The 25,317-nt window shown below is 42.9% G+C and overlaps 2 protein-coding genes and 1 long non-coding RNA gene across 3 annotated transcripts in view; all 3 read right to left on the bottom strand.

The window, feature by feature from the left end:
• The window catches only part of LOC115595757 (NACHT, LRR and PYD domains-containing protein 14-like), a 35,236-nt gene extending 21,608 nt beyond the window's left edge, over positions 1–13,628 (bottom strand). Inside the window, 7 exon segments of the mRNA XM_030440562.1 lie at positions 3,601–3,774; positions 4,750–4,923; positions 5,649–7,491; positions 8,042–8,099; positions 8,101–8,278; positions 10,437–10,575; positions 13,273–13,628. Of these exon segments, the coding sequence (XP_030296422.1) occupies positions 3,601–3,774; positions 4,750–4,923; positions 5,649–7,491; positions 8,042–8,099; positions 8,101–8,278; positions 10,437–10,575; positions 13,273–13,330 (2,624 nt within the window). The 5' untranslated portion in view covers positions 13,331–13,628.
• On the bottom strand, positions 68–2,064 carry LOC115595827 (uncharacterized). The gene is made up of 2 exons (XR_003986789.1): positions 2,007–2,064; positions 68–906 (listed from the first exon to the last, which is right to left on the bottom strand). It is a non-coding gene; the product is annotated as an uncharacterized LOC115595827 (long non-coding RNA).
• An 8,230-nt stretch (positions 13,629–21,858) lies between the features above and the next one.
• LOC115595755 (NACHT, LRR and PYD domains-containing protein 14-like) overlaps positions 21,859–25,317 on the bottom strand; it is a 965,684-nt gene continuing 962,225 nt past the window's right edge. The window contains 2 exon segments of the mRNA XM_030440560.1: positions 21,859–21,983; positions 23,393–23,566. Coding sequence (XP_030296420.1) covers positions 21,959–21,983; positions 23,393–23,566 — 199 coding nt within the window. The 3' untranslated portion in view covers positions 21,859–21,958.

Below are 25,317 nucleotides of genomic sequence, written 5' to 3' on the forward strand. Positions count from 1 at the left end.
TTTCTCTGGTTTGAACATTGTTGTGATGTAAGAACACAACTCAACAACATACAGAACAAAGGTCGAGTCGTTTTTACACATTTTAATGCAGAAATGTTACATATTACATCTTTAAATCAAGTTGAACTCATTTCTGATTCCATTTAATTTGATAGCAAATGCAGTCAGAGAGAAATCCTTCACATCATGGTTCAGTTAAACCTCAGTGAGGCGACACAATGGAAACGGTGACATCTGCTGGCAGAAAGCAGCTCCAGAACATGAACGCTGGTGATAAGAACGGCTTCAACACTGACCTCAGAGGGAAAAAGCTCCACAGGTTGACTTCATGTGTGTGTTGATCACGTGATGTGTAAACCAGCAGGGTCGCACGTCAAACTGGAGTTCACTGATGCTGCAGGAAATATGATGATCAAACTGGTGTCACGTCTAAAACGTTCCCCTCAAGTTCAACGTCAGGCTTCACAAGTGACACACAGATACTGAGCTGTAACTTAACTTGTGAAAATAGTTCATCAAAAATATATTTAAAGTATAAACATGTTGTAGTTGTAAATGTGTGTTTGGACTGGATGGATTTGTTTGTGTTGGTGTTAAATCCAGGGGGCAGTAGGGAGGGCAGTTAGTGGCCCCAACACATGGAGCTGGATGGTGGACTTGGTGACAGTGGAGCTGATCTCAGAGCAGTTCAGACTGCAGCACTGACAGTCATCTCCACTTGTTGTGATTGGTCCGTCAGTCACTGCTGGATGAAGCTCTCCTCTCCACTCCACCTCCCAGTAACACGGCCCAGTCAGAGCCTCTCCACCCACCAGCTGATGGTGCTGCTTCAACCTCTCTGGATCATCAGGACACAGCTGATCCTCTCAACACCTCCACCTTTATCGTTGATGATAATACTTCCACCTGATGAGAGAATGAGAGAGAGCAGAAGTGATACATGAGTGTTTCCAGAGACTCCCTCCATCAGCTGTCAGTCAGTGATATAAAGACCAGCAGGACTTCAGTCCTGTTCAGACCACAAGTGGAGCGGCTGTGTAGCGTAACCAGCTTCCTTTCAGCTTCATGTTAACGTGTTGGAGTGAAGCTCAAAGGTTAACTCTGCAGGTTTCACTCAAGTACACAGTGAAATAAACTGCAGAGAGTCCCTGAACGCATCATCGCTGCAGAAACACTTGATGATGATTGACAGCTGTTAAAAACCAGAGTCTCAGTCACACCTGAATATTTCATCTGCTTTGAAACATTACAAATATGTAAATATGGAGTCTGTTGTTAAACATGTGGAGCAAACAAAAGACAGATGGACAGATGAATATATGATGTTAAAGCTCCTACATGTTCATACACAGACTGACAGTCAAACATCAGCTGTGGTTACTGGACTTCAGCACAGCTTCTGCTCTGTACAAACACCACATGGTTACTAAATGTAATGATGCTTCTCTGAAATCAGAGCAGTGATTTGCAGGCTTCAGTCAGACTGATCTGTACAGTGGCCCTGAAGGTCAAAACACATCAACATCTCAGATTACAGAAAAGGTGGGACAGCGTTCTTGTTTGTAATTGGACAGAACCCGAGTCCCTGTCAACAGGTTTCGTGAAATGTTGTTGTGTTTTGACCTTCAGGGCCACCATAGACATGAGAGCTGTGACACAGATCAGCTGATCAGTTCTTTAGTATTTTAGAGAGATCACATGTGATGAATGAGGACGACTGTCTCTACACATCCTGTGATGCTGTCAGCTGTAATCCAGCTTTACTTCCTGTAGACATGAAGACATCTTCACATCAACTCAACACCAGATCACAACAAGCTTCTGGCTCGTCTGATTGGCTGACTGTTCTCTCTGTGTCTTTCTGTCCAATCATGAAGCCTGTCACCGTTCTCCTCTCACAGCTTCACTGAGGAAAACAGGAAATACTGGATCTTCACTTTGATACTGACTGTGTTCAGAACAATACTGCTGAAACCAGCGTGGACTGACTCCAACCCTGTACTGACCTCAGAGTCTTCAGTCTACAGTGTGGACTGTCCTTCAGATCAGACAGCAGCTTCACGTTTGAATCCTGCAGGTTGTTGAAGCTCAGGTCCAGCTCTCTCAGATGGGAGGGGTTGGACTTCAGAGCTGAGGCCAGAGAATCACAGCTGATCTTTGACAAACTGCAGCTCATCAATCTGAATAAAGAATAAATGATGAAGATAAAAGTCAATTTGTAATCCAATCAGATGTGTTCAGGTTTAAATGTGCAGCTCAACATCACTGTGTCCTAATTAAGGTGCTCCGATTGTTATCAGACGATATTGGTTCTGATTAGTTTGATGGGTGGTCTCTAAAAGGGCCAATCAGAAGAGCCGATCAGATAAACACAGGAGACAGTTTCTCTTTAATACATGCAGCATGGAGAGAAGAGCCCCAGTGTTCTCTGCAGTCTTCCACATTGTCTTGACTTGTATACAGCAGAACAGTGGTTACATACTTTATGACAGGTGTTACCCATGCCTTCCCCAAGGCAGTGACCCTCTGATGTTTGACTGGACAATAAGTGTCATCCTAGCTGCCTTCTGTTATCATCCTCATATGAACTCCTCACCTGTTCTATCCCTGACACCTCCCCACACCTCAGGTGAAGGGGAATCTCCCCTCCTCTCACATCCTGACATGTTCTCTACCATACATTTTTATTTGAATCCAGAGCTGTTTAATTCCCACCAGAATAGAATAGTGTGTAACTAAAGTGGGCCTGTAAAGAAGGACTAGTGAGTAGATGAGTCTCCGTGTTCGCTGTGAGGACGTTTAATGTCCCCGACAACCTCTGTAGTCTCATTCAGACACTTGTTAGCAACCGCTAACTGTTTTTAACACGTGAAGAGCTTCAGAATTAAACTGTGGGACATTTAATGACGGATTTTATGTTGGAGAACAAAACGTGCAAATATGTTCAGCCTGTGGTAACCACACACCCTATTTCACACATTTAACTGAAAACACATTCAACACACTCACAGACTTTGAGACGAAGGAACAGGATGTGCTAACATGCTAACATGCTAACAGATTTCTGGTTTTAGGACTACAGACTACACCTCTCTATAGGGAGGGGAAGCCCCACCCCTTCAGGTTGACCTCATGGGACCTGATTTCAGTCAAGAAAGTGTCTGTTTGTGGTAAATAAAGTAAAATCTCATGTAGTTTTGTGTTAAACCGCCTAGTGAACTACTTTGTCACTTAATGACTGTTGGCTGTGTCGTCTTTATAATCACATATTTTATTAGTTATCATATTTTATTAGTTTTATGACAAACTGAGACTTTCTTTCTTCAACACACATCAGACAGTGAAGTGAACTTGATGATTTTAAATCGAACGTGAGTTCCCAGGATCTTCCGTTTCCAAAAAATATGACCATTAATTTACATTTTCTACAGTTTCTTTAAGAAACACAAGTCTTCAGTGACTGCACACTAAGTTAAATAAAAAAAACACAAAAATATGAACAAAAGGAGGTTTACAAATTTATGTTTGAACATAAATTGGTTTCAATTGTTAATTAAACATTTCAGATGGGCAACAGTAAAAGACAGTCAGTGAACTGACCTCAGAGTCTCCAGTCGACAGTTTGGACTCTGCAGAAAATCACACAGCAGCTTCACTCCTGAATCCTGCAGCCTGTTGTTGCTCAGGTTCAGCTCTCTCAGATGGGTGTAGTTGGACTTCAGAGCTGAGGCCAGAGAATCACAGCTGATGTTTGACAAACTGCAGCTCCACAATCTGAATAAAGATAAATGAAGTGAGTTTAGAAGACAATGTTACTGCTTGAAATCATTCAGTGTTTAAACTTCTGTTCAGAGCTGAACAAGTTAAGAATATGAATCTCAAACACCTGAACCCAACAGGCTGCAGGTCCAAAACTGTCAGATACACAAAGTGAAACAGAGCTCTCATTAATATTAATGACGACGTGCTGCTGCTTCAATAAAGACGTAGTGACTCCACCTCTTAAACTCTGCAGCTCAAACAGAGGCTCCATCTATACAAACTCATGTTGTGCAGCCAAACAGAAACCAACAGAAACTGACTGTTTTAAATATGAAGCTGAACAAGACGCTCAGAGTCAATCAGCATCAAATCTATGAGGTCAGATCCCCTTCAGACCTGATGACATGAACACTAAGATTCACAAAGTTTGAATAATGTTGTGAAAGTGTGAACAAAGGTTTCAAATACATATTAAAATTTGATTTAAACATGTGAAAACAATATGTGTGAAATAATGGTGTCACATTTATAACTGACATCAGCAGTGTAATATCTTCAATGTTCGATAGTTTGTCTTCAGAGTTTCAGACAGTCAACACGTGCAGTGTGTTCAATCAGAGATGACATTAAATTACATCCATGTGTCTTTTGTCCAGTGTGACGTCATTTTAATCACAGGACAGACTTCAACCACCAAACAGAAAAGTTCTACACCATCGATTCACCTTCAACACAAACGAGCAGCTCTGTCTCACACACATAGAAAGCTGTAATCAAAGCACAGATCTTTATCACCACTGTCAATTCCATCAACACACAGCTGACTGACTGAGAGCTTCATCCTCCATCATCTTCATCACTGATCAGACTGAGCTGTGTGTGTGTGTGTGTGTGTCTGTGTGTGTGTGTGTGTGTACGGAAGGAAATTTAAAACTCATGTTCTAGATTTAAATTTAATAAACACAGAGAAAAAACACATGAACTGACTTCAGAGTCTCCAGTCGACAGTTTGGACTCTCCAGTCCAGAACACAGCAGCTTCACTCCTGAATCATTCAGGTTGTTCTCACTCAGGTCCAGATGTGTCAGATGTGAGGGGTTGGACTTCAGAGCTGAGGCGATGACTTCACAGTGAGTCTCTGAGAGTTGACAGTAAGTCAGTCTGTGAATACAGATAATAAAACATTTAAATCAGATAAAATCTGACTCTTTACTATGAAAACAGACTCTTTACATTTTGCATCACAAAGCACATGAACATGAGCAGCTGTAGCTCAGCTGGTCAGCTGTTCGGCCTGAGCTGCTCAGTCAGCGATCACAAGGTTTGTAGTTTGAAACTTGAGCTCCTCGGCTCCACATGAGCCTCCAGACTTTGACCTGCCTGACGAGATCAGCTGGGCTGAATCAGTGGCCCATTTTAAATCCCCCTCAAAACACACCTGTATAAAACGCCTTTGACATATTTGACATATTTGTGTTTGTCCGTTTTCTTCATTCTGCTGTCTTTATATTTATATTTGTAACTGTCCCTGTAATACTTTTCTTGTGACTTTCATTGTTGTGCTGTTTTATTTGTGTCCCACAAACTGATGTGAGTGCTTTTAAAGTGCCATATAAATAAACATAAATACATGCTGAAGTGTCCTTGAGGGAAATAATGAAGCAGAAATGACAGTTTAGGACAAAAGACAAGACAAGACGACTTCATGTCATTTCTACTCTGAGCTTGGTGATGATCATTTATTCAATCAGCAGGTTTAATACTTGTTTTGGTAAACGTGTATAGTGTTGAGGTTTTATATTATTCATGTGTGTAAAGTATTGATCTTTAATACTGAAGGCTTCAGCTTTACCTCACTTTATAATGTTTAACACATCTGGACTTACACAGCCTTTCTACAGTTCCTCACAGCTGGAATCAGTCTCTGTCGTCCCTGTTCTGATGTGTTGTACTTCTCCAGGTCCAACTCATCCAGAACCTCCTCCGACATCTGCAGCATGTAGGCCAGAGCTGAACAGTGGATCTCAGAGAGTTCCTTCTCTGATCTGTTCTCTGACTTCAGGAACTTTTGGATCTCCTGATGGACTGAGTGGTCGTTCATCTCCGTCAGACAGTGGAAGATGTTGATGCTTCTGTCAGGAGAGATCTTATCACTGTTCATCTTCTTTAGGTTGTTGATGGCTCTCTTGATGATTTTTGGCCTGTTGTCTGTCTGACCCAGCAGGCCTGCTAAGAGTCTCTGGTTGGATTTCAGAGAGAGGCCATGAAGGAAGCGAACAAACAGGTCCAGGTGGCCATTTTTACTGTTCAGGGATTTCATCATGGCGCTCCTCAGGAAGTCATCCAGGGATGAGTAATTGTTATACCACCAACCTCTCAGGAAGTCCTTCACCACCTTTATGTTCCTGTTGGTGTGACAGTGGAACATGTAGACTGCAGCCAGAAACTCTTGAACGCTCAGATGAACAAAGCAGTAGACTGTTTTCTGGAAGATCACACTCTCTCTTCTGAAGATCTCTGTACAAACTCCTGAGTACACCGAGGCCTCTGTGACATTAAGACCACGGCGCTCCAGGTCTTCTTGGTAGAACATGATGTTTCCTGCCTCCAGATGTTCAAACGCCAGCCTCCCCAGCTTCCGAAGAACTTCCCTGTCAGCCTCCGTCAGCTCCTGTGGACTCGTCTCATGTCCCTCATCGTACTTCTGCTTCTTCCTCTTTGTCTGAACCAGCAGGAAGTGTGAGTACATGTCAGTCAGGGTCTTGGGCAGCTCTCCTCTCTGGTCTGTAGTCAACATGTGGTCCAGAACTGTAGCAGTGATCCAGCAGAAGACTGGGATCAGACACATGATGTGGAGGCTCCTGGAGGTCTTGATGTGTGAGATGATTCTGCTGGACAGATCTTCATCACTGAACCTCCTCCTGAAGTACTCCTCCTTCTGGACGTCAGTGAAGCCTCGTACTTCTGTTACCCTGTCCACACATGAAGGAGGGATCTGATTGGCTGCTGCAGGTCGGGAAGTGATCCAGACGAGAGCCGAGGGAAGCAGCTTCCCCTGGATGAGGTTTGTCAGCAGCACGCTGACTGATGACTTCTGTGTGACATCAGACACGACCTCATGGTTGTTGAAATCCAGTGAAAGTCTGCTTTCATCCAGGCCGTCAAAGATGAAGAGAAGTTTACAGACAGCGAGCTTCTCTGCTGTCACCTTCTGTAATGTTGGATGGAAAACATGGAGCAGCCTGAGAAGACTGTACTGCTCATCTCTGATCAGGTTCAGCTCCCTGAACGACAGCAGAACCAGCAGACTGACATCTTGGTTTTCGGAGCCCTCTGCCCAGTCCAGAGTGAACTTCAGCACCGAGAAGGTTTTTCCAACTCCAGCGACGCCGTTGGTCAGAACCACTCTGATGCGTCTCTGTTGGTCAGGTGAGGCTTTAAAGATGTCGCAGCACCTGATTGGAGTTTCACTGAAGGTCTTCTTCTTGGAAGCTGTCTCAAGCTGCCTCACCTCATGTTGGGTATTAACCTCTTCACTCTGTCCCTCTGTGATGTAGAGCTCAGTGTAGATCCTGTTGAGGAGGGTTCTACTTCCTGTTCCATCACTTCCTGTTCCATCACTTCCTGTTCCATCACTTCCTGTTCCATCTCTTTTTTCAGTCACACGTTCACACCTCCTCCTCAGACTGATCTTATGTTCATCTAAAACCTCCTGCAGACCAACATTCACTGAAAAGAGAAAAATGTTGGAGAGAATTTGACAATCTTGGGATTATTTTCATGATCAATAACAATCCATCAGTATCAGAATATATAAAGTTTGAGTCTCTTCGGGTGTTTTCATTGACTTTGTATGTAATCTAGACAATCTAGTAATTTGTCCTGGTGTTTGGTCTGAATGCCTCCGAAGTCTCTAAATAAATGTAATGACATGTAGAAGCTGAGATGTTTAAAGCAACATGATGTAACTTTTGGAGGTTAAAGCAGCAGCTTCAGAGTCGTGTTGATGGTCAGCTGTGTTGTAACAGGTGAACGGTGTCTCTGTCACTTGTAGGATCACAGCCTCACATACGTGTTCACTTCAACACGTAACATTGTGATGATGTCATGAGTTGTGTTTGTAGTCAGCACCTATATTACGTCTGACAAACTGTTACACACCTGGGATTTGTTGTTACTACAGTGGTGTTGCACTCAGAAACTGTGGGGGGCGCCAAATCACACCACATGAGAATTTCTCCATAATGTGGCTTTAACATGTTGAGATGTTCAGTGTGACTTGGTACAGTTTGTCTCTGACTGTCTGTCCACAGTCCAGCTGTTGTTCTGGGTCTTACCTCCACACTGGGGACAGGAAGAGTCTCCTGGTGAAGCAGACTGGTCCCAGTATGAGGTGATGCAGCGTCTGCAGAACCAGTGTCCACAGCTGGTAGGGACCGGATCCTTCAGGACGTCCTGACACCAAACACAGCAGGTGGGCTGCTTCTTCACAGAGACATGACTCCTCTTCCTCTCCCTGTGAACACATTTCTGTAGAACTACAATTATTTGATGATTGTTGTTAAAAACATCCAGATTTGGTCGACACTGTTGAGAAGCTCAGACGCTCACAGAGAAAAGTCAAAGTGTCGATACTTTTCATCTTGAATTCAGCATTTAGTGTGTCATGAAAATGATGTGTGAAGATTATCTCTCAGAACAAAACGTGTCAGTATCAGAAACTCGTGTTTGTCACAGAGATTATTTTCTGCAATAATCCAAAATCCAAGTCAAAAATCTGACAGGCTGTTTGTGGAGGGAGCCAGAGCGATGCTAACTTCAGGGTTAGCCTACAAACATACGTCATGGTTCCACCATCTATGTCATCCTGCTGAGATTTTTTAGTGTCCTCCAGGATCTGACTGAGTTCAGACATGTTAGTGTTCAGGAGACTTTCAAAGACTTTATGTTAGTGTTTCTTCAGTCCTGGAGCCTGATGTTACTCTACAGCAAAACATTACCAGCAAACACTGAATGAGTCGTCTCAGTCGTCTTACTTTGTGTCTGATGGTCCAGGTTCAGTGCTGAAGGTTAGTGGTTCAGCTTTGGAGCAGTCACTCTTCATAGACGGACAGATGGATCCTGGAGGTTCTGCTCTCTGTCTGCTGGACTGAACTCTGCAAACACCAACATGTTTTTTTTCAATTCACATGAATCCTTCATTAATAAAGTGATTTAAGAAGCTCTACATACACAAACTAAACTGCTGTGGATGTCCATAGATCAGATCACAGATTTATAGCAGACACACAGAGGAACATGAGGCGGGAAAAGTCTCAACTATGGACACAAAAGACTTTTCAGTGGACATTTTAATACATGAACACAAAATCAACAACGCAAATGTGTTACACTCAAAATATGTAAATTATTTGTGATATGGTTTATTGATATTAATATTATTTGAAGTCTTTATTTTTCACCAATCATAGAAACAAAAAGTGAAACAAGTGTTAAGCCTGAGAACCAAAATGATCTTTCCTCAATCTGTGGGAAAAGCTTCAGTTCATGAGGAAATAGAAGAGTGGAACTAATGAGCCCAGGTGGTGTTGCACCAGGTTCCTGACTGTGAGGGAATCCGCCGCTCTCCAATGGAAAACTGGGAAGAGAGCATCGGTTCGTGTCTTCATTCCTCTGAACCTATCACCTGTGTTTTTCAGGTTGGTACGGAGTGAAAACCACCAATAATAACTCCTAAAGTGAAACTCAATGTAGCGCGAGTGTGTAGAGTTTGTTGATGAACTCGAGTGTTTCATTAATGAGTTTAAAAAAAGTGTATGAAAGTAAAACTGTTTACGGCGGTTAATGGTGGCGCCCGCATTGCCTGCGACCTAATTTGCACACAATGTTCACATTTGTGTTGTAGGTTCAGATCACTATTAACATGATTGTGCACATTGATAACCATTTTATTTGAAGCTGCAGCCCTGAACATTTGGCATATATGTTATTATTTTGTTATTCCTGTCACTAAGATTCTCTAAGAGCTGTGAAGAAGTTTATGCAGAAAAGCACTAAGTTAGAATTAAAGGTTCAAACTGTGAATTTTGTGAATGAAGTCAAACTGTTTCCCTCGATGACATGGTTGATGTTTTTGTTGTAAGTACAGTTTCATACTGCAGTTACTGGGTTTTAAATGACCAGTATGTTCTTTTATACTGCACAGTCAGATTATAAAGATTCCACAGTTTAACTCTTGGCTCAATTATTTACACTAAGTGAAAGTAGCCATTGATACAGAACTGACGCTGATGAAAAGCTCCTGAACAAAAGGGTAAAATCCATCTAAGAGTGTGGTGAAACTAACAAGGACCGAGATGAGATGAACCGTACTAATGAACTTTATTGAAACAAGGCATGAAGTGAATTAAATGATGGACATATATACAAAAACAAAGGACACTCATTCACAGGGAATTGTTTCATATATATATGTTTATGTTTTTGAGCTCTGGAAATAAGGAGGAAAACTGGGAAGAGAAAGCGTCGGTTCATGTCTGTTTTTCAGGAACCTGAATGGCACTGAACCAAAAATCATTTGTTACTGAGGTTCTGACCGTGTTGAGACCCATAACACAAACATCATCATCACTGAAACACGAGTCATATAAATGAGTTCGTATCAGTCGTCTTACTTTGTGTCTGATGGTCCAGGTTCAGTACTGAAGGCTGGAGGTAGATCATTGGACTGGTCACTCTTCATAGACGGACAGATGGATCCTAGAGGTTGTGCTCGGTCCAACTCTTCCTCGGTACAAACACTCATTTTCAGGTCTGAGAGGTGAAACATGAACTGTGAGGCCATTCAAGAACTGAGGATACATTTCAAGTATAGAAGAAAACTAAAAACAGGATTGATTTTTTTCATGAAACTCTTTTAATCTTATAGAACACACTTTAAAGTTAACATGTTTAGTCAGTGTTTCCTCTACATTCATTTAGGAGTGGCGGCAAATATACCACCGCTGCATCATATCTCCACCTTCACAGCAGAGTCCTGCACTGGGTCGGGTGTCGCGAGTGCTGAGGTAAACTAGATAACTATCTTGCACAGTATCTCCCCCCATCCCCCCAAGAACTTACTGGTGCCATCGGCGTTAATTACTTGTGAGAGCGCGGCCTTGAAAGTGACATCACGTCAAGCACCCAGGCACCAGGTCGGACAGTCAGCTGAAAAAGTTGCCAAGACTGTGGGCATTTCAACTCAACATAGCATCAAAAATGTATTAAATGCTTTAAATTTCATGTGGTAGGAATGTTAGTTATGACACAGCTTCTGATCATTTTTTTTTAACAATAAAAACACCTAAAACACCTTAAGCAAAAATCCTGAACAAACAGAGTTGACATAGATGGTATCAGAGTTACAAGACCAAAAACCCAATTTTCTGCCTGACTCTGAAACTTTTGAAACCATTTCTAAATGTAAAAACAACGATTTACTGGAGTTATTATAACTAAAGTTCAGGAACTGGACCACGCCAATCCACTCGCTGACCTGCCACCCAGGTCCAGCCAATCAAACCACCCGCATCATCAACCTAACCACCTGTGCCCAATCAACTCAACCACCTCCTCCACCTGATCCCGTCATCTGCGAAGCCTACATAGGTAAGCCAAACCATCTCTCTCCCATTCGTCTCAAGTTCTGAAACCGTCAAACTGGACGAGCAAACCAAACTTAGAGAAAAACAAAACTAACTTTATCTAAATCGTATTTCTTACCATCATCACGATGGATCAGGAGCTGTTCTTCAACCCATCAGACGACGACCTCTTCACCAACGGATTCGTTAACTCCGAAACTCCCCCATCCGCGGTCGCCTCCATTCTGGCACGACCAGCCTGGCAACCTGCACACCCACGCTCCGCCATCCATCTCACCCGGCAGCGAATTGTTAATTACTCCGCGTCTAGCGGCTCCAGCTGGACGCCGCCAACGCCACCACATCCCCACAGGGACCGCAGCCATCCACATCGCCATACAGGTAATAGCCGGTCTCCCAGGCATCGCGCCTCCGACCGACCATCTTCACAGCGACCGACCTGCAGCCACAGAGCCGCCAGCCCAAGGCTCCCGGCTCAGTCTCTCAACCCCACCACTTCTATCAGCGACTGGACAGTCGCCCGCCTCCAGCACGCCCTCAGGGTGATACACATCCCTTTTCATCGGACCGCCAATAAAGCCCGACTACTCCTGCTGCTGACTACCGCCACTTCTGCTCCTGCCATCGCACACTCGCAATGCATCGATGACGTCATCATGCAGCCCTTCATCCCAACATCCCTTCTTCTTCTCTTCCTTCTTCCTTCCGCCCCACCAACCTCGCTCCAACAGACACATCCAGCTACCCAACCCAGGGTCCCACTGCGCACATCGCCTCTGTACACACCGCCTCAGCTGGTCGAGGCGCGCCTACCGCAGGCCCTTACGAACATCCTCCTTTTCTATCCCTTTACTCCTCCCTTCCCCAACACCCACCTGTTTTTTCTGTTCCTACAGCACCCTCTACCACCAGCCCAGCCACCGCGCCCGTCATCACGCCACCGACCTCCGGCAACTTCACCTTGGCATCCAGCACCCCTCCAACCCATCCCCCTCCATCCTCTAGTTCCTCATCCCATTTTAATCTCCCTCAGGCAGCACATCATATCAGGTACCTACACCGACCTCGCACATCTGTTTCAGCCATCCAAATGCCTCTGCACCACCCCCAGGGAGCTTCCCACACCTCACAACACAGCCCAGCTAAGGCACCCCCCACGCCACATTCCCGCAAACTCACTCCAGTTGAGTTCGCCTTTGCTTTCTCCATCTACCACTTTGTTCAGCCTTCAGCCTGCAGTTCGGCGGCACAGGTTTCTACACTTACCACATCCTGTTCGCCTCCCAAGCCGCAGGCTGCCTCCATCAGTTTAACAAGGGCACATACTGGGGAGCCCTGGACTCCGAGCTCTACTGTAGAGTATTTGTGGCAAGCCCCTTCCTTCCATGCAACCTTTGCGGGGGCTGTCGCACACCCAGCCACAGAATGTGTCATAACCGCCTCCACTTCCACGTCCTCTTGTCCCGACCACACGCCAAAGACAGACAATCACTGGTGGGTTGATGGTCATTAACCTTAATATTTTACATATTTGCTTAATATAATTATTAAAATCTGATTCATAAAGGCTTTTTTCTTTATAAATAACAAAAGGTTTATTGGGGAGACGGCAAATGTATCTCCAATTCTAGAATGAACCGGTGAGCTCAGAACACAAGAATCAGGAAACCTAACCACACACACACACACACACACACACACACACACACACACACACACACACACACACACACACTTACTTTGTGTCCACAGAAGAATCAAAGTGTTGACTTCATTCTAACATGTGTTTCCTCTACAGTCCACAGAGACTAAACTGACTCACACTCTCACAGTAACATCACAAACACCTTGTTTTAACACTCACCTGCCTCACACTTTAGTCTTCCTCCTCCGTCTTCTTCTGTCTGTTCTGCTCTCAACATGGAGTCTGACAGACTGAACACTTTCACTTCCAGTCTCCCTTCCTGTTTGTGAATCTGGATCTAATGATCACTGTTGCTCCTCGGGGTTCCAAGTTTGGAGCTTTGTGGGTCTAAAGTACTGAACCGTGAGTGAGTTGAGGAGCGGAGATAGATGACTAACAGCGGCATTAAAGGCGTCTCCACATGAGACTGACTGACCTCTTGTACAGGGGCAAAAATCCCATTTCATAGTTGGAGGGGACAATAAACAGTAACATTTTAGAGAATAATTCCAGGGGGGACAAGGAATAAAAGTTGTAGCCTGTCTTTTATACAGCATCTTTTACCGCAATTTGATGCTTTAGTCTCTCTATTTCTCCAACAGGCAGGCAGAAGACCTTTCTTAGCACTGGCTGAGTCCACCTGCACATGTCTGGATTTAAAACAAAATGATTTAAATCAAATTAACATGTACACGAGCGGATGTCTTTATTTTTTCTTTTCTCTGCCATTTCAACTGACCTGGCTGACTGACACACACACGCACACAGCAATATTTTTTACTGTCAAATGTGTTCAACTCCAGAATGAATATCATGTGTAATAATAGGATCTAAATCTTTAAAGATGTAAATAGCACATTATTGCGCGATTATAATGAGTACCGCTTACATTGTGCTTTCAATAAATGCTACTGCATTGTTCAAAAATTATGAACAATTAATTGTGTCTCAAATTATTCTAGGGGGAACAGCTTTACAGGATGGGGGGGACATGCCCCCCCGTCCCCCCCGGGATTTCCGCCTATGCTCTTGTACTCGGATCTGTGTGCAGATCTACAGCTACATCTCAGTGACAACACGATATCATCAACTTTACACAAACACACACTTACAATCATGTGGAACGTTTGCTGAATTAAAAAGCAGGTCCGAACAGTTAAAGTGACACTCTTGCAAAAATTCAACCTAGGCTTTTTTTGTGAATGTATATGAGTCAAACCTTTGTATAAAAGCATAATTACAATGAAAGAGGCACTTTTAAGATTTACCGTATTTTCGTTTTCGGGTCAAACTCATTTTCAATGGGAGTGCTATGGGCACTTTTACGATAGCATCAAAATCTCTATTTTTAAAACAGTAAGAAGTCTCGACACAACATGAAACTTTGCTGGTAGCATCACCAGGGTCTCTACACATGAACACGAGCATTGAGAACATTGTTTGTGTACACAGAGTTTACTAAAAAGAAGGTTTTTGAACAACTCACGTTAGCAGTAGCTTGTTCCGCTCGCCGCCGTCCTGCCAGTGGAGAAGTGTCGATCTCAGAATGTGACGTAACCTGGAGGACAGTTAAGGTGGAACTACTGTCTTCCAGCAACAACTATCCACACGAGATCTCACGTAACTTTTCCGGCTTTTGATTTTAGTATTGTTTCTTATATGAGGCTCCTTTTTCAACTTCAAGGTCAATATTGTTTTTCGCTAACGACAAAACAACAAATTATCCTGCATTTATATGGAACTAAGCTTTAGGAGTTCCACCTTAACTCTCCTGTAAAAGTGCCCGTAGCACTCCCATTGAAAATGAGTTTGACTCGAAAACAAAAATACGGTAAATCTTAAAAGTGCCTCTTTTGCCGTAATTATGCTTTTACACAAAGGTTTGACTCATGTACAATCCCCAAAAAAGCCTAAGTTGCATTTTGGCGAGAGTTTGACTTTAAGAATGTGTGTATACAGCATTTCACACAGTTCATACAGTTTCTCCTGACGAGGTGACGCTAGAAAATGAGCGTTTCTTTAAGGGAGTCTGGTGACTGTGAGAAGTGAAACTGGAGTAAAGGTGAAATCTGTTGAAACAGTTCAGACACAGAAGCAGAAGTTTGCAGACCGACAGGAAGCACAACGACGCTGATGAACTGGCTTGAAAATAACCGAACAGCTCCATCTACTGGAGATATGACACTTTTCAGGTGGACTGGAACATTTTAATAAGAAGCTGAAACAAACTTCAGCGTCATGGCTGTTCAACAGGACTTGCTGAGAATGTTTTTGCAACGAAACAAAAACGTTTCCTTCTTTCTTAATGTTTGTATTTAAAGCCGCAGTGTGAAGTTCTGAGAATAAAGTGGACTGAGCCAGAATATTTGAATGATGGCAGCTCCCAGGTCAGTTCTTCTTCCTCTCTGCTGCCTTCAAAGCCCCACAGAGGAGCCTGCTGTGCACGAGCAGGCTTGTAACCATGGAAACAGAGGACGCCAGGTAACCAAGATGTCACATTCAAAAAACAACAACATGAGCCCTGATTGTTCTATTTCTGATCAATACAACTAAATTACAATGCTGAGTGCCTCATGCAGATCACTGTAGATATCCCGAGTAACAAACAGTATTCCTCACATGGCGGCAGACCGAGTTACCAGGTAATTATCACCTGCTGCAACATTTCTGCCTGCTGCCTTTCTGAAGCAGTAACGTTATTCCTCTAAACCAGGTCAACCACTTCAGAGCTCCTGAACACAAACTAACGTTATAACTGCCCGGTGGTCACTTCAAAGACACGTTTGCTAACTAGTAGCCATGATGACAAAGCTAAACACCGGAGTTAGCATACAAGCTAACCAGCTAGATTTACCAACAAGCTACGTAGCTCGACTACAACATCGTATGGCGATATGTGCTATTGTGAGTAGTACTGTAACCGCCGCCATCTTAGCCTTGTGGGTAAAACATAGAATTAAACATATATGAAGCAGGTTCTTACCTGTCCAGCAGAAAAGCCGCTAAGTCTGCGTCCTCTTGAGTTCTTACAGATCCTGCAGCTCCTCCACCTCTGAAATGACTCAGATATTTATCCTGGTTTTCTCTCTGGCTCGGTCCAGTTCTTTCTTTTTACTTTGCTTTTCTTCACCACTCTTCTTGCTTCTTCTCTGTGACGTGGACAATGGTGGAGCATTCTTCTGCTGTTGCCTCTCCGCCATTGTTTACAGTTTGAGCTTGAACCTAATTGACCAGGTGAGAGGAGGCACTGCGCCTGCGCGAGTGAGGGGCATGATTGACACTTCTCAGACACGCCCCTTGGCTCTGATTGGTTGTGTTGGTTCTGGAGCGGTTGTCTGTAAACTAAATAGAGCTCAACAGTGAGGTTCTGGAAGTGAAAATGCCATTCATATTCTGAATAGAGGATTTTTATTATTGGCCATAATATCGTAACCATCCAAAGTAGACTCACCACGAGTTATGAGATTGTGAAACGATGGTATATGATCCTGTAGAAGCCACAAGTCTGTATGATATCAACCTTGTTTTAAGAAAAACATGTTTTATTCGCGATGTCATGGAAAAGTACGACACTACCCACAATCCTATAGTGTAACAGCGACGTCTCTGATTGGTGGAGCTTGCTGTTACCATGGAAATGTTTACCGAACCCACGAATTTCATGTTCGCCAGTGACGTGATTTTCACCTCTTTCGACACTCTTCTCCTCATCTCTAAATAAACGCAGCGGGTCAGAAAATGAAATCATGGCAGCTCTGTGGTAAACGATCGTAGAGTTCAGTGGTAGCAGTAACTAGCTAACATAAAATTTGGGGGTTTGGTAAACATTTCCATGGTAACAGCGAGCTCCACCAATCAGAGACGTCGCTGTTACATTCGCAATGGTTTATGGGATGAGTAGTTCCTTTACTCTTAAGATAATTATGTACAGTCTTGTACCTCTGCTTTTTTTCCGTTTCCCCAAAAATGTTGTGCCGAATTAAATGTTTCATGGTAAATGTTTTATGAACCAATTTACATAATGTGACATGAAATCATATTTCTTTTTAATTTTTACTATTTATTTTATGGACCACAACATTAAGAAATATTTACGTCAATTTACACAACGATTTAACATTACTGCAATATGAGAAACTTGGATGGACCATGTGAAGGGTTTGGACTTTGAATTAGCTGGTTCTGAACTGAAGGACATAAACAGGGAGAACCCGACTGGAGGAGGTGTGGCTGTGTACGTGGACACAAACTTTAGTTTCAAGGTGGCAGAGAGAACGACAACTGCAGTCAGAAACTTATCAGAATGTTTCACAGCAGAAATATACATGAAAAACAGCAAGAATGTAACTGTGAGCTGTATTTATAGAGCAGCCGGTTCTGATGCTGCAACCTTTCAAGGAACGGATGGAAGAAATGTTCACAGCTTCAAATCAAAAGGTCTCGTTCATCTGTGGGGATTTTAATATAGATCTGCTTCATCCAAGTGACCACAAACCGGGCCCGGTTCTAGACAGTACACGTCTCTTCTGCCAACAGAGCCGGTGTCTCTCTCTCTCTTGTACCCCCGCCGACAGGATTAAACAACACACGTTAGTGAGAGGAGACTCCATAACCTGTAAATTCAGGTTAGCGCCGCCGGCCACTGTTTAACGTTACTTCCTGGGGCCAGAGCCTCCGACAGCGGCTAATCTGAGGCTGCTGGCATCTGGCAGGGAGAAACAGGGAACCCAGGCAGGATCACACGACTTTCCAAAGCACGAGAAAGTGGTGCACAATAATATAGCATCAACCAATCAGACAAGATTTATTTATTTAGTTTTATAGCGCTGTTTACAAAATTGCTTTGTCACAGATTATAAAGAAACTTACATTTTGCCCCACCACCAAATTCCCCAACCTCCCTTCATATCTACCATGATGAATTTGGGAAATTTGGTTGTGGGGCAAAATGTATGTGACAGACTGACAATCTTAAACATGTGCAGATGCCAGAGGAACAACAAGCCCTTTTCCCTGTCGAGCGTTATTCAAAGGCTAAATGACAATATAGTCTCTCAAATTCCTTCACATCTGTTAAAACAACAATCTGATCACTATTTATATATCACATACAAGTCTCTATATCACAGTCATGGTTCCCCTCTACAGTCACGAACTTTTACATCAAGTTAAAAATGAAGCAATGCCTTCTGGGAATTTCAAGACTGAATCGAGTGAACCGCGTCTGCATGGTTGTTTGAAGTTGGAGATTGAAAACTGGAAGCTGACTGAGATTAAGCGAGCAAAAAAATGAATGGAGGCATCAAGAGACACAAGGGGTGAGCGGAGAAAAGAGAGAGAGAGAAATCTGAGAGCACTGTAGGCTGACGGTGAACAATGCTGCAAACCGACTGATTTGTTTTTAAAATCAAGTGCAGCTTCATCTAGAAGAGGTAAACATGGATAACGAATGATGGCAAGACATTTTTATTATGGAACGGCTGGCTCTGATGATTTAGTTTTTTTTATGCATTGGGGTTGTGCATTGATGTGTCCATGTTTTGGTGCAGTTGTTTATAGCATCACTGGGGCTCAAAAGTGTGTGTTCTTTCCGCGCGTCAAAGGTTCTATCTGCCAGTTGAGCAATATTTAGGTTTAGATTCCATTTAATATTAGATAACTAATTATAATTGGGCATTGATAAAGTTGTCCTACATCGGGGAAGTGTGTAGTGGGAGACTACCATCCTTATCCGTCAAATTATCCCACTATCAGACCCTGTAAATCTGCTCAAAGGTTAAAATCCAAATTAAAGGAGAAACAGCTCTGAGTCTAAGTTCAACTCAGAGGTGAAATCCACTCAGAACCTAAGTCCCAAAATCAGAGGCGAGGCAGCAGGTCTTCAGTCAAAAAGGTGTTTATTCCAAGAGAAGTTATAAATCCATTAGGTACCCCCCCCGGACAACTGAGAAATCTCCCCGGATCACCCCCTTTTATACCTGGGGTCGATGTCACCAACGGCCCTCTTGGACCACCCCCCTCGTCATGATCACGCGAGACTATCATCTTCATTTTTTAATGTCTTCCTTAATGCCTACAAAGTGTCTCACCCAGGCCTCCATCTGTGGCCTTGAGTGCTCCCTCACTCCAGCCTTGTTATTATAAAGGGAGCATCTGACCTTGGTCTTACATCAGGCTCATATTCACTGTTAGCACACAACTGTAAGGTGTATTTCTCAAATCAATTCATATGCATGATCATGACCCAGTTTATATTTGCCACTACAGGTGGAGGTGGGCTTAAAATGTAAAATGTCAATTACATTGTAGCTTCAAATTGAAATAGAAAATATGTTAGTAGACTGACATCAATAATTTGTTGGCCACAGAATTTGTTTTCTCCGTCAATCCAGAAAAATAATTCCCGTTAGAGCTTTGCCGATGGAACCACGGCGAATCTGCGATGCTTACTTCTGGGTTGGCATCATAGACTGGTAGGCATACAAAAAAATAATCCCTATGGCACTCAAAACAGTAGCAGTTGGTGACCCATCAACATTTCTTACTGCCCCCGCAATCAAGGCAGTCTAGAACCGGGCCTGCCACAAACCAACTGAAGACTTCATCAACACAATGTAGAGTTTACAGAGCAGCAGGATCACATCTCACTGAGCCACACTGACACACAACACATTTACTAATGTGACACACTACAATCAATAAGTGGATCACTGATCAATGAGCTGATCAGTGAGCAGCTGCCAGAGTTTACAGTGTGTGACAGCGACTACAAGAAGGAAAAGCAGGACATTAAACTGGAGCACAGACGAGTCAATGAACGCTTTCAAATCAATTACTGAACCAAAACTGGGAAATATTATATAAAGAAGAAAACCTCGACAAAACAGATAAAATATTCTTAAAGCATTCAAACTGTTAGATGATTAAAAAACTATCCAATAAAACAAATCAATAAAAAACAGAAACATTCAGACAGTCATGGATCAATAAGGGATTACAAAATGTCTGCAGAAGGAAAAATACACTTTATAGAGAATTCATAAAACATAGAACCAAAGAGGCAGAAAATAAATATAAACAATATAAAGTTCAGTAATATTGTGAGAATTAGTAGGAAGGAATATCATAGCAATCTATTAACAATAAAAACAATATTAAATGAACATATTAAACAGTGTTATTGGAAATGGTTCTAGACAAGTTAATGATCATCAGCACTTTATTGATAATGATATGAATGAGTAAAGTGAAGCTAACAGAAGTCACAGCGCTGCACAGAACTGGAGACAAACACCACTTCACAGATTACAGCCTGTTTCTCTGCTGCCGCAACTTTACTGAATCTAATAAAAACTCTTTGTTGACAGACGGAACAAATTCATCTATAAACACGATTTACTGACTGACAGTCGATACAGATTCAGATCCAACAGATCAACATCTTCAGCAGTCACTGAACTGACTGAAGAAACCACAAGCTGCTGAGACCAAAAGAAATATGCAGCTGGGTATTTATTGATCTGAAGAAAGCATTCGATACGATCGATCATGACAGATGGATTAATAAAGGTGAGCGGTGTGGTATCAGAGGGGTGGTTCTGACCCGGCTGAGAAGCTCTCTAGAAAACAGGCAGCAGTCTGAAGATGGTGAGGACATGTGGTCCTGTTTGGACAGTGCTTGTGGAGTCCACCAGGGGTCAGTGTTGGGGCCACTTCTCTTCAGACTGACATTAATGACACATGTCAAACAGCAACATTAGGAAAGTTTGTGTTATTTGCAGACGACACAAATATGTTTTTGGATTTGCAGCAGATTCTGAAGTTGATCACATCTGAAATGAGCAAATTAAAAAGGTGCTTTGACAGAAATCAATGATCATTTCATTTAAGCACAACAAAGATCAAGTTGTTTGGAAACTGTGAATCAAATAATCATGTAGAGGTGAAGATGGATGGTGTGAATATTGAAAGAGTGTATGTAAATACATTTCTGGGTGTGATAATTGATCACAACATCTGCTGGAAACCTCAATAAAAGCTGCTGAATGTAAAGTGTCAGGAAGCATCTCAGTCCTGTGAGACAAAGCTGGTACTGGATCACAAACCACTGCACATTCTCTCCTGTTAGCTGGTCTGACCATGTTTAAATGACTGTGTGGAGGTCTGAGAGGAAACAGCTGCACAAGATCACTGCAACAATGCTCACACTTCAATAAAGAGCCAGGAGAACAGTTCAGAAAGTAAAACACTATCATCACAACAACTTACTGTTTCTAAATTCACCTGTGATAAAGTTCATCCACCTGGTTGAATATCAAACTGTACAAATAAAGTATGAAGCAAGAAACAAACTACGCCCAGGAAACATTCAGACACTGTTTCTGTGATAGAGAGGAGGTTATAACTGGAGGGAGAAGCTGAAGCTCAAGCTGTGAGCTGTTCAGACCACTATAAAAACTGCATTACAGTCTGCAGTGTGAAACTGTGGGCTGGTATTATGTCGGGGCGATGTCCTGTTTCACTTTAAAGTCTTTATGGGTCCATACCAATGACAGGTCGGTGTTCTGGTGCATCAATAACTTCCAGTTCTGTTGTCAGAACCAAAACAAACCTGCAGAGTCGCTGTGTGTTCAGGATATCAGAGAATCAGAGACAGAAAGAAAACAGAGCAGTTCAGACTGCAGCACTGACAGTCATCTCCACTTGTTGTGATTGGTCCGTCAGTCACTGCTGGATGAAGCTCTCCTCTCCACTCCACCTCCCAGTAACATGGCCCAGTCAGAGCCTCTCCACCCACCAGCTGATGGTGCTGCTTCAACCTCTCTGGATCATCAGGACACAGCTGATCCTCTCAACACCTCCACCTTTATTGTCTGTGATAATCCTTCCACCTGATGAGAGAATGAGAGAGAGCAGAAGTGATACATGAGTGTTTCCAGAGACTCCCTCCATCAGCTGTCAGTCAGTGATATAAAGACCAGCAGGACTTCAGTCCTGTTCAGACCACAAGTGGAGCGGCTGTGTAACGTAACCAGCTTCCTTTCAGCTTCATGTTAACGTGTTGGAGTGAAGCTCACAGGTTTACTCTGCAGGTTTCACTCAAGTACACAGTGAAATAAACTGCAGAGAGTCCCTGAAGGCATCATGGCTGCAGAAACACTTTAATGATGATTGACAGCTGTTAAAAACCAGAGTCTCAGTCACACCTGAATATTTCATCTGCTTTGAAACATTACAAATATGTAAAAATGGAGTCTGTTGTACAGTGGCGGTTCTAGACCAGTTTTAATAGGTCGGGGCCAGCTTTTTTCACATCCAACCCGGAAAAAAGGATAAATCCCTCATTCAGACAAAGCAGTGTTTACAATTTCAGCAATTTTGATTGGTTAGTAAACTGCTGAGACACTTTATTTCTGCCTTTCCCTTCAGAACAAAATTATTGCAAGAAATCTGTCATTGTATTATTAATGCAGACTCCCTGTCAGGGGGGCCACAGGGGGGTCCAGACTCAGAGTTACAGGGGCACTGACCCTAGAACCGCCCCTGCTGTTGTAAAACGTGGAGCAAACAAAAGACAGATGGACAGATGAATATATGATGTTAAAGCTCCGACATGTTCATACACAGACTGACAGTCAAACATCAGCTGTGGTTACTGGACTTCAGCACAGCTTCTGCTCTGTACAAACACCACATGGTTACTAAATGTAATGATGCTTCTCTGAAATCAGAGCAGTGATTTGCAGGCTTCAGTCAGACTGATCTGTACGGTGGCCCTGAAGGTCAAAACACATCAACATCTCAGATTACAGAAAAGGTGGGACAGCGTTCTTGTTTGTAATTGGACAGAACCCGAGTCCCTGTCCACAGTTTGATGTTTTGTGATATGTTGTTGTGTTTTGACCTTCAGGGCCACCGTAGACCTGAGAGCTGTGACACAGATCAGCTGATCAGTTCTTTAGTGTTTTAGAGAGATCACATGTGATGAATGAGGACGACTGTCTCTACACATCCTGTGATGCTGTCAGCTGTAATCCAGCTTTACTTCCTGTAGACATGAACACAACAACAACAGTCGTCTTCACATCAACTCAACACCAGATCACAACAAGCTTCTGGCTCGTCTGATTGGCTGACTGTTCTCTCTCTGTCTTTCTGTCCAATCATGAAGCCTGTCACCGTTCTCCTCTCACAGCTTCACTGAGGAAAACAGGAAATACTGGATCTTCACTTTGATACTGACTGTGTTCAGAACAATACTGCTGAAACCAGCGTGGACTGACTCCAACCCTCTACTGACCTCAGAGTCTCCAGACTACAGTGTGGACTGTCCTTCAGATCAGACAGCAGCTTCACGTCTGAATCCTGCAGCTTGTTTCTCCTCAGGTCCAGCTCTCTCAGATGGGAGGGGTTGGACTTCAGAGCTGAGGCCAGAGAATCACAGCTGATCTTTGACAAACTGCAGCCAAACAATCTGAATAAAGAATAAATGATGAAGATAAAAATCAATTTATAATCCAATCAGATGTGTTCAGGTTTAAATGTGCAGCTCAACATCACTGTGTCCTAATTAAGGTGCTCCGATTGTTATCAGACGATATTGGTTCTGAATAGTTTGATGGGTGGTCTCTAAAAGGGCCAATCAGAAGAGCCGATCAGATAAACACAGGAGACAGTTTCTCTTTAATACATGCAGCATGGAGAGAAGAGCCACAGTGTTCTCTGCAGTCTTCCACATTGTCTTGACTTGTATACAGCAGAACAGTGGTTACATACTTTATGACAGGTGTTACCCATGCCTTCCCCAAGGCAGTGACCCTCTGATGTTTGACTGGACAATAAGTGTCATCCTAGCTGCCTTCTGTTATCATCCTCATATGAACTCCTCACCTGTTCTATCCCTGACACCTCCCCACACCTCAGGTGAAGGGGAATCTCCCCTCCTCTCACGTCCTGACATCTTCTCTACCATACATTAATATTTGAATCCACAACTGTTTAATTCCCACCAGTTAGAATAGTGTGTAACTAAAGTGGCCTGTAAAGACGGACTAGTTAGTAGATGAGTCTCTGTGTTCGTTGTGAGGACGTTAAATGTCCCCGACAACCTCTGTAGTCTCATTCAGACACTTGTTAGCAACCGCTAACTGTTTTTAACACATGAAGAGCTTCATAATTAAACTGTGGGACATTTAATGATGGATTTTATGTTGGAGAACAAAATGTGTAAATATGTTCAGCCTGTGGTAACCACACACCTTATTTCACACATTTAACTGAAAACACATTGAACACACTCACAGACTTTGAGACGAGGGAACAGGATGTGCTAACATGCTAACAGATTTCTGGTGTTAGGACTACAGACTCCACCTCTCTATGGGGAGGGGAAGCCCCGCCCCTTCAGGTGGACCTCATGGGACCCGATTTCAGTCAAGAAAGTGTCTGTTTGCGGTAAATAAAGTAAAATCTCATGTAGTTTTGTGTTAAACCGCTCAGTGAACGACTTCGTCTCACTCAACATCCGTCACCAACACCAACATGGCCGCTGCCTCCACACAGAAGAAGGTGTGGTCATACTGACAGCTGCAGTTATTTGAAAGGAGAGTTGGTCAGTTCTGTGAGCTGCTGATATTCAGGACGACTCTGCAAGGTTTCAGTCAGCGTTAAACCAGACGTCACTTAACGACTGTTGGCTGTGTCGTCTTTATAATCACATATTTTCACAGTCTTAGATTTTATTAGTTTTATGATAAATTGAGACTTTCTTGAGAAAATGTTTCTTTTAAACTGACAAACATCATATGTGAGATTCATGACACAATTCAAACCAGATCAGAAAATTATTTGTCTCATTTTTTCTGAAATTCGGTCCCAGGTGGTCGAGCAGAGGGGGCGTGGCTTCACCTCTCTATTGTGGATCATCAACATGGTGACATCATCCTGTCAACACAACATTCACCCACCTGTTCACATCAACACACATTAATAACTACAATTATACTGTGTGTGTGTGTGTGTGTGTGTGAACTTTAAGTGAACTTGATGATTTTAAATCAAATATGAGACTTTACTCATAAAACCTAAATAAAGATTCATTTACATTTTCTACAGTTTCTTTGAGAAACACAAGTCTTTAGTGACTGCACAATGAATCAAATCAAGAAACATGAAAATATGGACAAAAGGATGTTTACAAATTAATGTTTGAACATAAATTAGCTT

The sequence above is a fragment of the Sparus aurata genome, chromosome 14 (assembly GCF_900880675.1).
Source record: "Sparus aurata chromosome 14, fSpaAur1.1, whole genome shotgun sequence".
In the NCBI taxonomy this organism is placed as follows: domain Eukaryota; kingdom Metazoa; phylum Chordata; class Actinopteri; order Spariformes; family Sparidae; genus Sparus; species Sparus aurata.